The 13373-nt window shown below is 44.2% G+C and overlaps 1 protein-coding gene across 2 annotated transcripts in view; it reads left to right on the forward strand.

Moving 5' to 3' along the window:
- The first annotated feature begins 312 nt into the window (after positions 1-312).
- Positions 313-13373, forward strand: part of TTC7A (tetratricopeptide repeat domain 7A) — a 265462-nt gene continuing 252401 nt past the window's right edge. The window contains exons 1-3 of one of the 2 annotated variants that reach the window (XM_077813878.1): positions 313-491; positions 5861-6024; positions 8705-8873. In XM_077813878.1, the coding sequence (XP_077670004.1) occupies positions 332-491; positions 5861-6024; positions 8705-8873 (493 nt within the window). In that variant the 5' untranslated portion in view covers positions 313-331. Of the gene's footprint in view, positions 492-5860; positions 6025-8704; positions 8874-9685; positions 10227-13373 lie in introns of those variants that run through there. The other variant, XM_077813879.1, reaches the window with a different exon arrangement.

The raw sequence follows: 13373 nt of genomic DNA on the forward strand, positions 1-13373 counted from the left end.
TGAGAAAAAGTCCCCAATATCAGGACGCTCCCTATAAAATCAGGACATCTGGTCACCCTAAAGCGGAGGGAGCAGGGGAGGAAAGGGGTGCCCACCGGCCGGCCGGCTCCGAGGCAAACCCAGGAGCTTTCAGTGAGGGTGTTTCCCCGCAGCGGGAACTCGGCGGCGCTGGTGAGGCGGAGGCTCGCAGGGTTGCAGCTAGAACTTCACTTCCCAGCATGCACCCGGCGATCGCGGCACATGCTCAAGGCGCGGAGGGGAGCCCGGCTGTTCCCCGGGCGCTGCCAGCCAGGGACTTCCCTCTTGCGGCACCGGAGGCACCAACGCGAAAATGGCTGCGAAGGGCTCCCATTCGCACCTGAAGCTGGAGGGGGAGATCGAGAGGTGCCGGGCGGAGTGTCAGTGGGACAGGCTGCCCGAGCTGGTGAGGCAGCTGCTGCTGCCCGCGGCCAGCCCCCCGCGGAAAGGGGCCGGGGACGCGCAGGACTCCGGTGAGTGAGGCTGAGCGGGCGATCCCCGCCGTTCTCCGAGCTGCCGGTGCGCCGGGGGTCTCGCCGGCCGGCCGAGCCCTGGAGCCAGCGGCGCTGCGGACCCGTGCCGAGCCCCGCCGCCCCATCCCGCGGGCAGAGCACGGCTGTGAAGCCAGCCTCCCCAGCTGTTTGGGCGCCGCCTGGCTCCTGTGTGCGTGCGCCCCAGCCCCGAGCACGGACCGTCCTTTCCTCAGCCCCTGAAACGGGCCGGGTCCTGGTGGGGCTCCCCAGCGGGGTGCTGGTAGCAGTGGGTTTTGTGGGATTTTCGCCCACATTAGCGTACGTGTGTGGAGTTTGTCTCCTGCTTGCACAGAGTGATCTAAGGGACTCTCTAGGGGTATCCAGACAACAGAACTGTGGCTTGTGTCTGTAACTACTATATGTATAAAAATAAAAGGAATACTTGTGGCACCTTAGAGACTAACAAATTTATTTGAGCACGGGAAAGCTTATGCTCAAATAAATTGGCTAGTCTCTAAGGTGCTACAAGTCCTCCTTTTCTTTTTGCGAATACAGACTAACACAGCTGCTGCTCTGAAACCTGTCACTATATATATATATATATATATATATATATATATATATTTTTTTTTTGCCATGAACCACTAGCTCGCCAGTGTATTTAGCTGGTTTGATCAGGAAATGGCTAAATTGGGAATTGGAGAGTAGCTCATTGGAAGCTTTGGCTCATGGCTGAGTCGAGATATGTCCTTTGCAAGCAGAGAAGTGGAGATCCACTTAGTTTTATAAACTAGAGCAAAAACATATATATTGCAGTAGTGCCTTAAGGCCACAACTAAGCTGGGCCTTGTTGTGCTAGGTGCTGTACAAACATACAATAAATGAAGTCCCTGCTCCAAAGAGGTTGAACAGGGATGGTTTTTAGCAGCTGGCCTGATCTCTTACTCATCCTGTGGAAGGAAATTCTAGAGTGTGTGCTAAGGGTCTCACTCTTGAGCAGGGCAGACTGTCTCAAAACATGGAAGGAGGAAAAATACTCCCAGAAGAGTGAGTGCCTTTGTATGTAGTCATGCAATTACAATGATTCACCTGTCTTTGTAAAGCTGGTCGTGGTACTTGACAACAGGAGGAGCAGAGAGACCCAAAATGTGAACCTGCAAGAAGGAGAGACTAATCTGCAATCTTAAGGGAAATAATAATTTAAAAAAGCAAACAAAACTCATGGCAAAATTCAGCCTTCATTTATTCCTATGCACCACTGATGGAATTAGTGGGTTTTCATCGGTACAGCTCAGGGCAGAAATTGGTTTATCTAGCTCAGCAAGCATATACCTGTAAAAGATTTGCCCCTTTCTTTTTTCATGCTGCATATCTAAGTGGGGAGGAGACTAGTGACTGCTGGGATGATTCATTTTCTTTGAACACACATCCTGTTAAGATTTGCTCACCCAGAACCTTAGAGCATATCCAGAATGAACTCATCTGCAAACTGCTCTCTCTCTAGCATTTGGAAAGATTGTGTGGCTATGTTTATCTTGGCCACGCTTTAGACCAAGGGTTCTTGGAACAAATTTTTTGGTGTTGGCTGCACTTACACTTTTTCCTAAAATTATTTATTTTTTCCTAAAGTTAATATGCGCACATATACATCAAAGTCATTGTAATTTATTTATGTAAGGTTTGGTTGGGTTTTTTTGCAGACTCAATAATAAAAATCATGCACCATTATCTCTATTCTTTACCGGACCTAACAGAATAGAAATACAAATATGATGCTTTGCATGTTCTTGTCTTTTTTATGATTGTTTCTTGTGCTTTTTTGGTAAAAGTCTGTATAACAATTCTGAAGTAAATTTAAAAATGCTTTTACATAATAGAAGTCTAAATAATAAGGAAAAACACATCTGGGTGGCTTGGGTCTGGGGAGGGGAGGGGACGGGACAGGAGACATGGCTGTGGCTGGCCCGGGGCTGCTTCGGGCAGGTTGGGGAGCTCAGGGTTTTAGTCAGCCCGGAGCTCCCTTGGACGAGTGGGCAGAGATCTTCTGGGCTTTGGCCAGCCTGGGCCTCCTCCGGGCAGGTGTGGGGGGGGCGGGTCTCAGGGTTTCGGCCAGCCCAGGGTCGTGGGGGGAGGGGTGCTCAGGGCTTCTCTGGGCGGGGGGCTTGTGGCTCCAGGCGTAGGGGGTCTCGGGGCTCCAGCTGCCGAGGGTGGGAGTGCAGGCGGAAGGGGTGAAGTCGGGGGCTAGCCTCCCCAAAGTGGGGCTCCACCCACTGCCTATGCACCCACTTCTCACCCGCCACTTGCCTCCTCACTCCCCTGCCACAGACACCCCCTGCCTGCCGTGAGAACTCTTGCTCGCTGGTGGCTCCCACTTCCCCTGCTCTCAGCCGGACCCCCACCCGCCCTCCTCACTCCATCCCCGCTTGAAGCCAGACCCCCACCCACCCTCCTCACCCTGCTGCTGGCTTGCCACTCGCCTCCTCACCCCACCCCTTCTCACCTCCTGCCTCCCCACCCCACTCCTGTGTGCGTGTGTATGTTTGCAAGTTTGGGGCCAAAGTGATTTTTATGCTCATTGTTCTTTGATACCTCCTTTGTAAGAGTTACAGCAAAATCTGCATGTCTGAGACCTCTTCCTCAATCTTCAGCCTGCTAGTTATCTGGGCTCAGATACTACCTGCCATTGATTCGTAAATAGATAGATGATCTGGTCTCTGTTGTGACGGGGTCTAAACTGTGGAGGTCTCGACCCCTGAAATCCATCTCATTCCACCACACCTGGAAAAAAAATCTATGAAAGTGTTACCACTGTGGGCGTTATATTTGTTTTCTCCCTCCTTTCTGGACCCTCTTAGATCATTTTATTTCTTATGTTTGTAGAGGATGCTCTCTTATTTAAATGTATCATGTGTTATGATGTTCTGATGCCCTCCACCCCAACCAAAGCAGTCAAGGTAGTGTAAGTTCTAAATAGCAATTATATTTTTATTATCTCTTTCCTGCCAATGTTTTCATCCCATTGACAGGACACACTGCTTTGTTATCAAATTGTTCATGGGTGGAGCTCTGGGCTACTTTATTAACACCATAGTAGACAAAGATTTTGGAATTTGTAAGGATAAGTAAATGATCTAGACTCTTGCTAAAAATGACTTCTTTTTTAAGAAACCAAACAAAATGGACCTGATCCTGTGACTTGATACTGGTACCACTGTTGAAGTTGATGGGACTATTTGTGTGAGTAAAGTTACTCGCATGCAAAAGTGTCTGCAGGATGGGGTCATAGAGTTCTTCAAAGGCAGTGCCTTTTTGAGCAGGGAAATTGTTTGATGTATTTGGGCTTGTTTTCACAACTGCAATTCTTTAAAAATATATTTTGTTTGGATGTAGAATTAGTAAGACTACAGGTTCCAGCCCTGCAGTTCAATCTGTGTTGCAGACCTTTGTGCCTATGTGGAGCTGCACTGATTTCACTGGGGCTTTGCACAGGCACAAGGGTTCACTGTGTGGCTCTGATAACAGGTGTCAGGGCCAGAATCAGTGGTGAGATTTTTTTTTTTAATGTATTATTTTTTACTTAAAGGGATAATGTCAGGTTTTATCAGTTTAAAAATTGTCTCCTGCCAAGACATTGTCACTTGGTAGTTATGAAGGAGAAAATCTCTAGTTTCATTTCTCTGACTAAAGAATGAATCAGTTCCAGAGGTACAGCACTTTTCAGTGGTCCTATGGTAACAAGGGAGTGTCCCTGCAATGTGAAAAACGTTCTGTAAAGAAAAAATTCTAATATCATGCCTCTGTAGTGTTTTTATAAACTGCAGTGTAAGGATGGAATTTTTGTAAAATGCTGTGGTAGTTTTTGTGTATAAGTACAGTATATGTGTGTGTGTGAGAGATACTTTTATTTACTATTTATATATATATATATTTACTGTCTATTTTTTGTGTGTTTATATATTTCTGTGGTTTTGTAAAGTAATGTACTGACTTTACTGAATGTAAAATGACAACGTGTAGTGACGTGAAGTCTTCTTACACAGCTGGGGAAAATATGTGTGAGCATGCGAAGTAACTCTGATTATTAGGACCTGATTATTAAAAATGTGCATGTAATTGCGACCCTAATATATAAAAGTATTTACTGTGATTGTTCAAACAAATTAGGTAATTGTGCGTTCACAAAAGGGCAGTTATGTATCTAATTGGCCTTTTGCAGATGCAGTAACCGCATTCACAAATTAAGAAAGCAACTGAATGTGCTTTGTAAAAAAGAAAAACAAAACACCCAAGAAAACTCGGTCTTAATGTCAGATTGGTTTCTATTTTTCTGTGTAGCAAAAATATCATATCTGTAATGCTATTAGTGTTTTAAAAATTGTCTTGTAAATTAAAAATATTAAATAAAAAAAAGATTTGTTCCTGCATTCTCTGTGTATTGAAGATTCCCTAGATTTGGAATTTTAAGTGCACATGCAATGCAGGCTTGGGCCTTTGATTTATATATGAACAATGTAAAGGTTTGACCCTTAAATATTAACATGAGATCTTACTAACATTAACGCTTACTTCTGTGAGTAATCTCAATGATTTATTTATTCTGCAAACACTGTGGAATGTGAGATACTTGACTCATATGAACAGTCATGTTGAATGAAGCTACTAAGACTATTTGTAAATTATCCATGTGCGTAACTGTTCACAGAATGGGATCTTACATTTGGTAATAAGAGTTATGCTTGCACTAATTATTTTGCAGAATCAAGCTCCAAACTTGTCTTTAGTTTAACTGTGGGATTTAGTGGGGTTTTTTGTTTGTTTGTTTGGTTCTTTTACTTTATTTTTACAAAAAAAATTTTTTTTTGACATATCTGAAACTTGGCATACAGATCTCAACCAATTTTCTACAGCCAGGGTCCTGATTTAGCAAAGCACTTGCACATATAATACATGCTTGTACATATGTAAAATTAAGCATGTATTTAGGTGCTATGCTGAATTTTGCCCTAAATTATTAGCCCTTCAAAATTTCCACTGTGAAACCCTGTTTTCAACAGCTGAATTAGTGATGGCAATATAGTGAAGTCTGCTACAAAAGTAAATGCCCCCACTTGAAAAGATATCTTCAGATGAAAATGGAAAAAAAGTTTTGCCTTTTTTCCTTTTTTTTTTTTTTTTTTTTTTGGTAGGAAACTAACATTTCCAATAAGCAGAAGAATCCTCAGTCTCTTTATAGTCTAATATCATCTTCCTGTACTTACATTTGAACCCCTTAGATAAGGGTAATATTATACAGTTTGTTTTTCTATCCTACGATAGATGGGAATACAGCACTACGTGACTTCTCTTATTCCTTCTTCTGTGTCTTTCAGTGGACTATGGGAATCTGCTGCTCGCAGAGGCCCTTCTGGAGCAGTGTTTAAAGGAAAACCTTGCCAAAATAAAGGACTCCATTCCATTAATGGAAAAGAATGAGCCAAAAATGAGTAAAGCCAAAAAGTATTTGACCGGTATTCTAAACAGAGGAAAATTACTAGTAAGTACTCTCAGTAGACGCAAATCGTTATCATGTTGATGCTACTGTGGTATAGTTGTTAGACAGAAATACAAAACATCTGCATCATTTTTCTGTGGCCACCTGTTTCTTACACACAGTTCTGTGCTCCTTAACATGTCATTCATGTCCCATTCGTTATTTCATTGCGGTATCTTCAGTTGGAAGAATCCCTTTTTTGGAGTACTAGAGTAAATTATATGCTCATTTACTGATACACATTAATTTTTTTCTGGCAATCGTTTGAAAAGAGTTGGCTGAGAGGATAGGAATTTGCTACATTATGGGACACATCATGCTTATACAACTTGCTTTGAAGGATTGAAAAAAAACATAGTCTGAAATCCTGGACTTGCTTCAATCTGTTTAAGGGCCTGATCTTGTGAGTGTTGCAGAAGGCCCTCATTTTGCATTTATTTCAATGTATTTGTAGATACTTGGGCCAAGATTTTCAAAAGTGACTGGTGCTTTCCCTCTTATTAGTTATTTAGGTTTCAGTGCCTAGGTACTTGCAATGTCATCATCCTGTTAGACTCTGTGGATGAACAGAGAACTTTCTGAGGAAAATGGGGAGACAAGATTTAAATTTCAATGTAAAAATCCAAGAAGTTAAAAGCAAAACAAAGAAACAAAATCCTCAGACCTTCTGAGCCTTGTTTATACATCAGAGACACAATGGAGGTCACAAACCAATTATTGTTCTTTTGCAGGGCACTTATATTTCCAATAGGCCACATAAACTGACCATGTATTAGACTTGCCCCTCCTCATTGTTACTATGTGCACACTGTAGTGGGGTACAGAGGGGTCCTGCATTCACTGTGGTCCAGAGTTACTTGGGGAGTGAGGAGCATAAACAAATTAGCTCCTCACGTTTCCCCATCAGGCATGCATATCCCTGGCCCTGTTTTCCCCGGGGGCGGGGGGGGCTGCAGGAGGCACATAGTTACTGTGATTCTGGGGCTGCACTATTCCCTGTGTCACGCTAGCTGGGATAGGGAAAGAAGGCTGGAAATGGATTTCTGTTCTTTAATTTGAAAAGAGGAAACTGTACCTCATTTGGGACTCATTAGGGGGTCACTGGGGGCATCCCTGTAGTGGGCTTGCCACGGGGCAGGTGGAGCAGTGCCCCACTAGAAAAAATAGAAACAAATCCTGTGTAAAATCAGTGAAGCTGTCCCAGTTCTATATGCCGTCCACAACTGCTAGTGCAATAGAATAGCTCTACCAGATCCATGTGAGGGTATCAACTCTGGTGCCCCCATGTTGTAGGTTCCAGAACAGGGCTTCAGAGCAGTTTTTAACACTTTATTACCCACTGATCTCAGACTTGAAAGCATGAGCCTAAGGCTGGAGTCTTTGTCCACCAACTGTGTTCCACGCCTAGCTTTTGAGAGTTAACTACAGGGGAAGCCAGCAGTATTGAGACTAAAAATATAATCATAGAAATGTAATGCTGAAAGGGACTTCAAGAGGTCATCAGGGCCAGCCCCCTGTGCTGTGGCAGGGCCAAGTACAGTAACTCCTCACTTAAAGTCGTCCCTGTTAACATTGTTTTGTTGTTATGTTGCTGATCAGTTAGGGAACACGCTCGTTTAAAGTTGCGCAATGCTCCCTTATAATGTTGTTTGGCAGCCGCCTGCTTTGTCCACTGCTTGCAGGAAGAGCAGCCCTAGTTGCAGCTCGCTAGTTGGGGTTTGGAACCAGAGTGGACCGGCAGCCCCCCACATCAGCTCCCCGCTCCGCTAAGTTCCCTGTATGGCAGCCACCCAGCAGGCTATCAATTACCGGCAGTTCAGCTGTCCCTCCCCCCACTGCCATGTGCTGCTCCTGCCCTCTGCCTTGGAGCTGCTCCCTGGAGCCTCCTGCTTGCTGGGGGGTGCGGGGGTAGGGCTAATGTCAGGGTGTCCCCCCTGCTCCTGCACCCCACTTACCCCATCTTCCATGGAGCAGGGGGACACACAACAGGGCTCAGGACAGAGGGAGCTTGCTGCTCAGCTTGCTGATCTACTTACACAAGCAGTGTACTTAGAGTGGAGTCAGCGTACTTAAAGGAGCAATGTGCATCTCTCTCTCACACAGGGTGTGTGTCTCTGTCTTTGTCTGCCATGCTGTCTCCCCTCCCTCCAGTTGTGCTGCCTTGTAGAGTATGAGGCTACTTTAACAACAATGAAGTAACCCTTGAGGGCTCAGCCAATTGCTAGTTCATCATTTAGCAGTAAGGCATTCCCTGGGAAATATCCCACCCTCTGACTTCATCATCTCAACCAAACTTCACAATCATCATCGCTGTGTACCATTATTAAATTGTTTGTTTCTGTGTGTGTGTGTGTGCGTGTGTGTATGTATGTATGTATGTGTGTATATATGTGTATATGTAATATAGTCTTTTGTCTGGTGAAAAAAATTTCCCTGGAACCTAACCCCCCCCCCCCCATTTACATTAATTCTTATGGGGCAATTGGATTCGCTTAACATCATTTCACTTAAAGTCCCATTTTTCAGGAACATAACTACGTTAAACGAGGAGTTACTATAGACCTAGAGTATTCCTAACAGATGTTCTTGATTTTTTGCTTTATGTCTAGCACACAGTTTTCTCTGAGGTAATGCTGTTTTGCTGTCCACGTATCTCACCACAGAAAAACCTTTATTTTTCCAGCCTAAATATATGACTGAAGCAGTGTTGATCCTTGGGAAGCTCCATTATGTGGAAGGATCCTACAGGGATGCAGTCAGCATGTATGCCAGAACAAGAATTGATGACATCTCCATAGAAAATGAACCTTTGTACCGTCTGCGCCTGGTGACTGAAGCATTTGTTATCAAAGGTAATGGGTTGTAAATGTAGCTTAGAAGTAGTTATGTATTTAGGCTGGGATTTTCAAAAGCGCTCAGCACTGGCCTCACTGTGCTCCCACTTAAGTCAGAGGGAGTCTTGCCACTCATTTTAGTGGCAGCAGAGTTAAGATATGCTGAACACTCTTTTGAAAATTCCACCGGTAATGCCTATCTAGTTTAAAATATACATCTACATAGATATTACAGAATCTTAGTCCATACATTGTAAACTTGACTGACTTACAAGAAGAAGTTAGGAAATATTAGAGCAGGTAAGGAATGTTGTAGTAATAGCGGCCTTGATTCAGCAATGCATTTAAAGTTTAAATTAAGTGTATATTTTGAGTGCTTTGCTGAATTGGGGGGCCTATGGTTTCCTTTAGAAGGAAGGAAAGGACATATACGCACAAACTTTGAGGGACCTACATAAAATAGTCAATACAACCTCTCCAGATTTTAAACTGTGAAGTGACATGTGTTTTCAAGGTGGCTACCATAGTGTTGCAATGCATGCCACATACTATCAGATCTCTTATGTACAAACAGCAGTCTCTCCTTTTTTTCTTTATTTTGTTTTAATTATACAGATCGGTTTGAGAGACCTTATTGAAAACAGCACCTACAATTAGCAAAACTGCATGTAATTTTTGAAAGTGAAAAAAAACTGACTGATGAAAACAAACAAACCCTGTAATCTTCTCCTTTAGTTGCTTTCAGTTCTTTTATAAATGTTGCTAAAATATTGCTATCTGTCTACTGCTTTCTACTCTTTTCAGCATTTCCGCCAGCTTGTTAGGTGAATGAGAACTCTGTGATGATCAGATATCCTCAACTGGTATGTAAAAAGAAAAAACAAACCAACCCAAACCCTGTTTGAATGTGCCGTTAGCACTGATAATAATTTGGATGTGTTTCATGATCTCACACAGTCACAGCATTCTGCTTTTTAAAAACCTGTTTGTGGTGCTTCTTTGCTGGCTTTGGGTTTCTTTTCTGTGGGCATTGGATGAGTCTGCTGTGGTAGTGAGCTTTTATGTATTGTAACTGATTTGATTTGTAATTTGCACTTACTCCTTTTGTTGAGAGAGGCGGGGAGGACTGGTGAAAGCTACCGATATGTGTATTAGCAGTGTGTCCAAGAGCCACTAAGGGCCCAATGTAAAGCCCTTTGAACTCCATTAAGTCTTTCCATTGACTTCAGTGGGCATTTGATCAGGCCTTATATTAGCTACGTAAGTTATTGTAATGTGTGCATATAAACATACCAAAAAGCATTGCTTCTTAGGGCCCGAGCCAATGAGGTGGTGTATTCCCATCCCCTGCTGATGCCACAGGAAGCTGAGGTAGGTTTGTGCCTTGCTGGATCAGGTCCTGTCTCTTGCTAATGTTTCATGTTTGTAAGTATGAAGGATTCATGATTGTGTTTTTTTCCTTGTGGTTTGGTGTGTGTGTGAAATTCAAGAAACATGTCACCTGTGCTGCGTCATCTCCACTATTCTCATTTTCCCCTCTGATTTATGAGATTAGTCTAGAAGCCAGGAGCATGTAGGCCTCTCAGAATTCAGTTCTGTTCTTTCATCATAAGTTTCTGACAGAAAAAAGAATCTTGCTTGAGACTTAGCCCAGCTAAATTTGTTGAGAAAACACAGCTTTCCAACTTTCTGTTATTCTGATGATGATGAATTATTTGTATTACTGGTATTTTTGTACTTGCTTACAGAGCAATGAAACCCTCTTATATTTATGTAGCAGTATGCATAAAATTATACAACAGTAAGTTTCTGCATGGACTCATTCTGCAGAGCAGAATAAGGGGAGTCGTCCTTTATTTAAAAACAAACAAACAAGCCTGTAGCTCCAAAACAAAGTTTACTGGATGTTTTTTCTTCCGTTTGCAACTCTCTGGACATAAATGGCCAGATCTTCAGTTGTTTATTAATTGGTTTAATTCCATTAACTTCAATGGAACTACTCCTCAACTGGTTTAAATTGGATCTGGTCCAAAGTAATTTTCAGTTAGCACTGACCATAGGTCCTTGCTTATTGTGAAAACTGGTTTAGAAAACAATCCAAATCAGTCTGAACCCACAAAGTCTTCCTTTCGGAATAGAATCTACCCTACCTTTTTTTTTTTTTTTTTTAAAGGTTTGGATGAGGCATTAAATCAGTCAGTCACTTTCCCTTTCCACCCAGAACTCATTACACAGTCAAGAAAACATCCTTTATTAACAACTTCTTTTAAAGATGACCCTACAGCACCACTGCTTTTATTGTTTGGGGCCAAGTCTACACCAGCAGAGTGTTTTCACCGAAAGTTTTGTCAACGATCAAAAAGCACTTAAAAGAAAATAGTTATTGCATGTTCACCCTGTCTTCCTCTGTTGGCAGAGCGCGTCCACACTTGGGGCAGTAGCATCGACAGTGAGAGCAAAATACTGTGGGTAGCTATCCCACGGTTCAGCTCTCCACCTTCTGCTGCATCTTGTGGAAAGGAAGAGTGGATCGCAGCGCATCATGGGTCAGGGCTCAATGTCCCATGATGCATTGCTTTCTGTCCCAGGAGTCCATGTTCTTCCATCTTCAGTTTGCAGCATTTTTCAACGTCCCTTGTTTTCTGCTCGCCGCACCAACTGTGTCTGAAAGAATGGATCCTGCACTGCAGTCAAATTCTCTGCTTGCTGTCAGTAACACATCACAAATTGCAGTGCAGTTAATCGTGAAGTTCTGAACTCAATGGGATTCACAGTTGTGTGACATGCTGTCTGACATCAGTAGGAGCAACATGAGATTACTTCTTGCATTCATGGAGCACCTGCACACAGTGTATTGTTGCCTTTGGGCTCAGGAACTTAGCACTGAGTGGTGAGATAGCATCGTTATGCAGGTCTGGGATGATGAGTAGTGGCTGCAGAACTTTAGGATGAGAAAAGCCACCTTCCTGGAACTGTGTGCTGAACTTGTCTCAGTCCTGCGGCACAGGGATGCCCAAATGAGAGCTACCCTCTCGGTGGAGAAGCGCATGGCAATTGCAGTGTGGAAGCTGGGGCGACTCCAAACTGCTACTGGTTGGTCGCAAATCAGTTTGGAGTTGGGAAGTCGACTGTTGGAGCTGCGTTAACGCAAGTGTGCAAGGCCATTAATCACATCCTGCTACGAAGGACCGTGACTCTTGGTAATGTATGTGAAATAGCGGATGGCTTTGCAGAAATGGGTTTCCCTAACTGCGGAGGGGCAACAGATGGCACGCATATTCCAATTTTGGCACCGGACCACCTGGTGACGGCGTAGGCGCTAGTGGACCACTGCAGGTGTTTCACTGACATCAATGTGGGGTGGTCTGGAAAGGTGCATGACACATATATATATTTAGAAACACCGGCCTGTACAGAATGCTGCAGGCATGGGCTTTCTTTCCAGACCAGAAGATTACAGTAGGGGATGTTGAAATGCCCATAGTGATCTTGGGAGACCCGGCACACCACTTAATGCCATGGCTCATGAAGCCTTACACGGGAAACCTAGATAGCTGTAAGGAGGGTTCAAAAATAGGTTGAGTAGGTGCAGGATAACCTTGGAATGTGCATTTGGTAGATGAAAGGTGTGCTCGTGATGCCTTGAAGGTTAGACCTCAATGAGGATAATATTCCCATGGTTGTTGCCACATGTTGCGCGTTGCCCAATATTTGTGAAGTGTGACAAAGTTCCTCCTCTGCCTTGGTGGGTCCTGCGCTTATTGGCAGATTTAGTTGCCTCAGAGATTCACGGCAGCCCTCAATTTGGACACTTTTGCTAGTGGCTCAAACCTGCCGTTCACTTAGCTAACCTCATCACTGGCCAGCATGGGGAAAGGGAGGAGAACAATCCCCGCAGTCTCTGCTGACCCACCTAGTGGGTCAGGGGATAGGCCAGGGACCTTCCCCTCTGGTGGGATCCACAGTCCAGGTCATCTCCCCTTGTCTCAAATAGGGAGTTGAGGGGGATGGGGGGAACCTGGGCCTGCCCTCTACTCCGGGTTCCAGCCCAGGGCCCTGTGGATTGGGCTACTTCCCCATGGCTTCCTCCCAACACCTTCTTTATCCTCACCACAGGACCTTCCTCCTGATGTCTGGTAATGCTTGTACTTCACAGTCCTCCAGCAGTACGCCTGCCTACTCACTCTCAGCTTCTTGTGCCTCTTGCTCCCAGCTCCTCACATGCGCTTCATTAACTGAAGTGAGGTCCTTTTTAAAACCAGGTGCCCTGATTAGCCTGCCTGTCCTAATTGATTCTGGTAGCTTCTTAATTGGCTCCAGGTGTCCTAATTAGCCTGTCTTAATTGGTTCCAGCAACTTCCTGATGGTTCTGGAACAGCCCATTATCTTACTCAGGGAAAAGAGACCTGCTTAATCTGGAGCTAATATATCTACCTTCTGTCACTCTCCTGTAGCCATCTAGCCTGCACCTGTCACAGAAGGTAAGGGTGAAAAGTTTGCTCAGGGGTGGCCTGCTGA

Source organism: Eretmochelys imbricata, chromosome 3 (genome assembly GCF_965152235.1).
Source record: "Eretmochelys imbricata isolate rEreImb1 chromosome 3, rEreImb1.hap1, whole genome shotgun sequence".
Lineage (NCBI taxonomy): Eukaryota > Metazoa > Chordata > Testudines > Cheloniidae > Eretmochelys > Eretmochelys imbricata.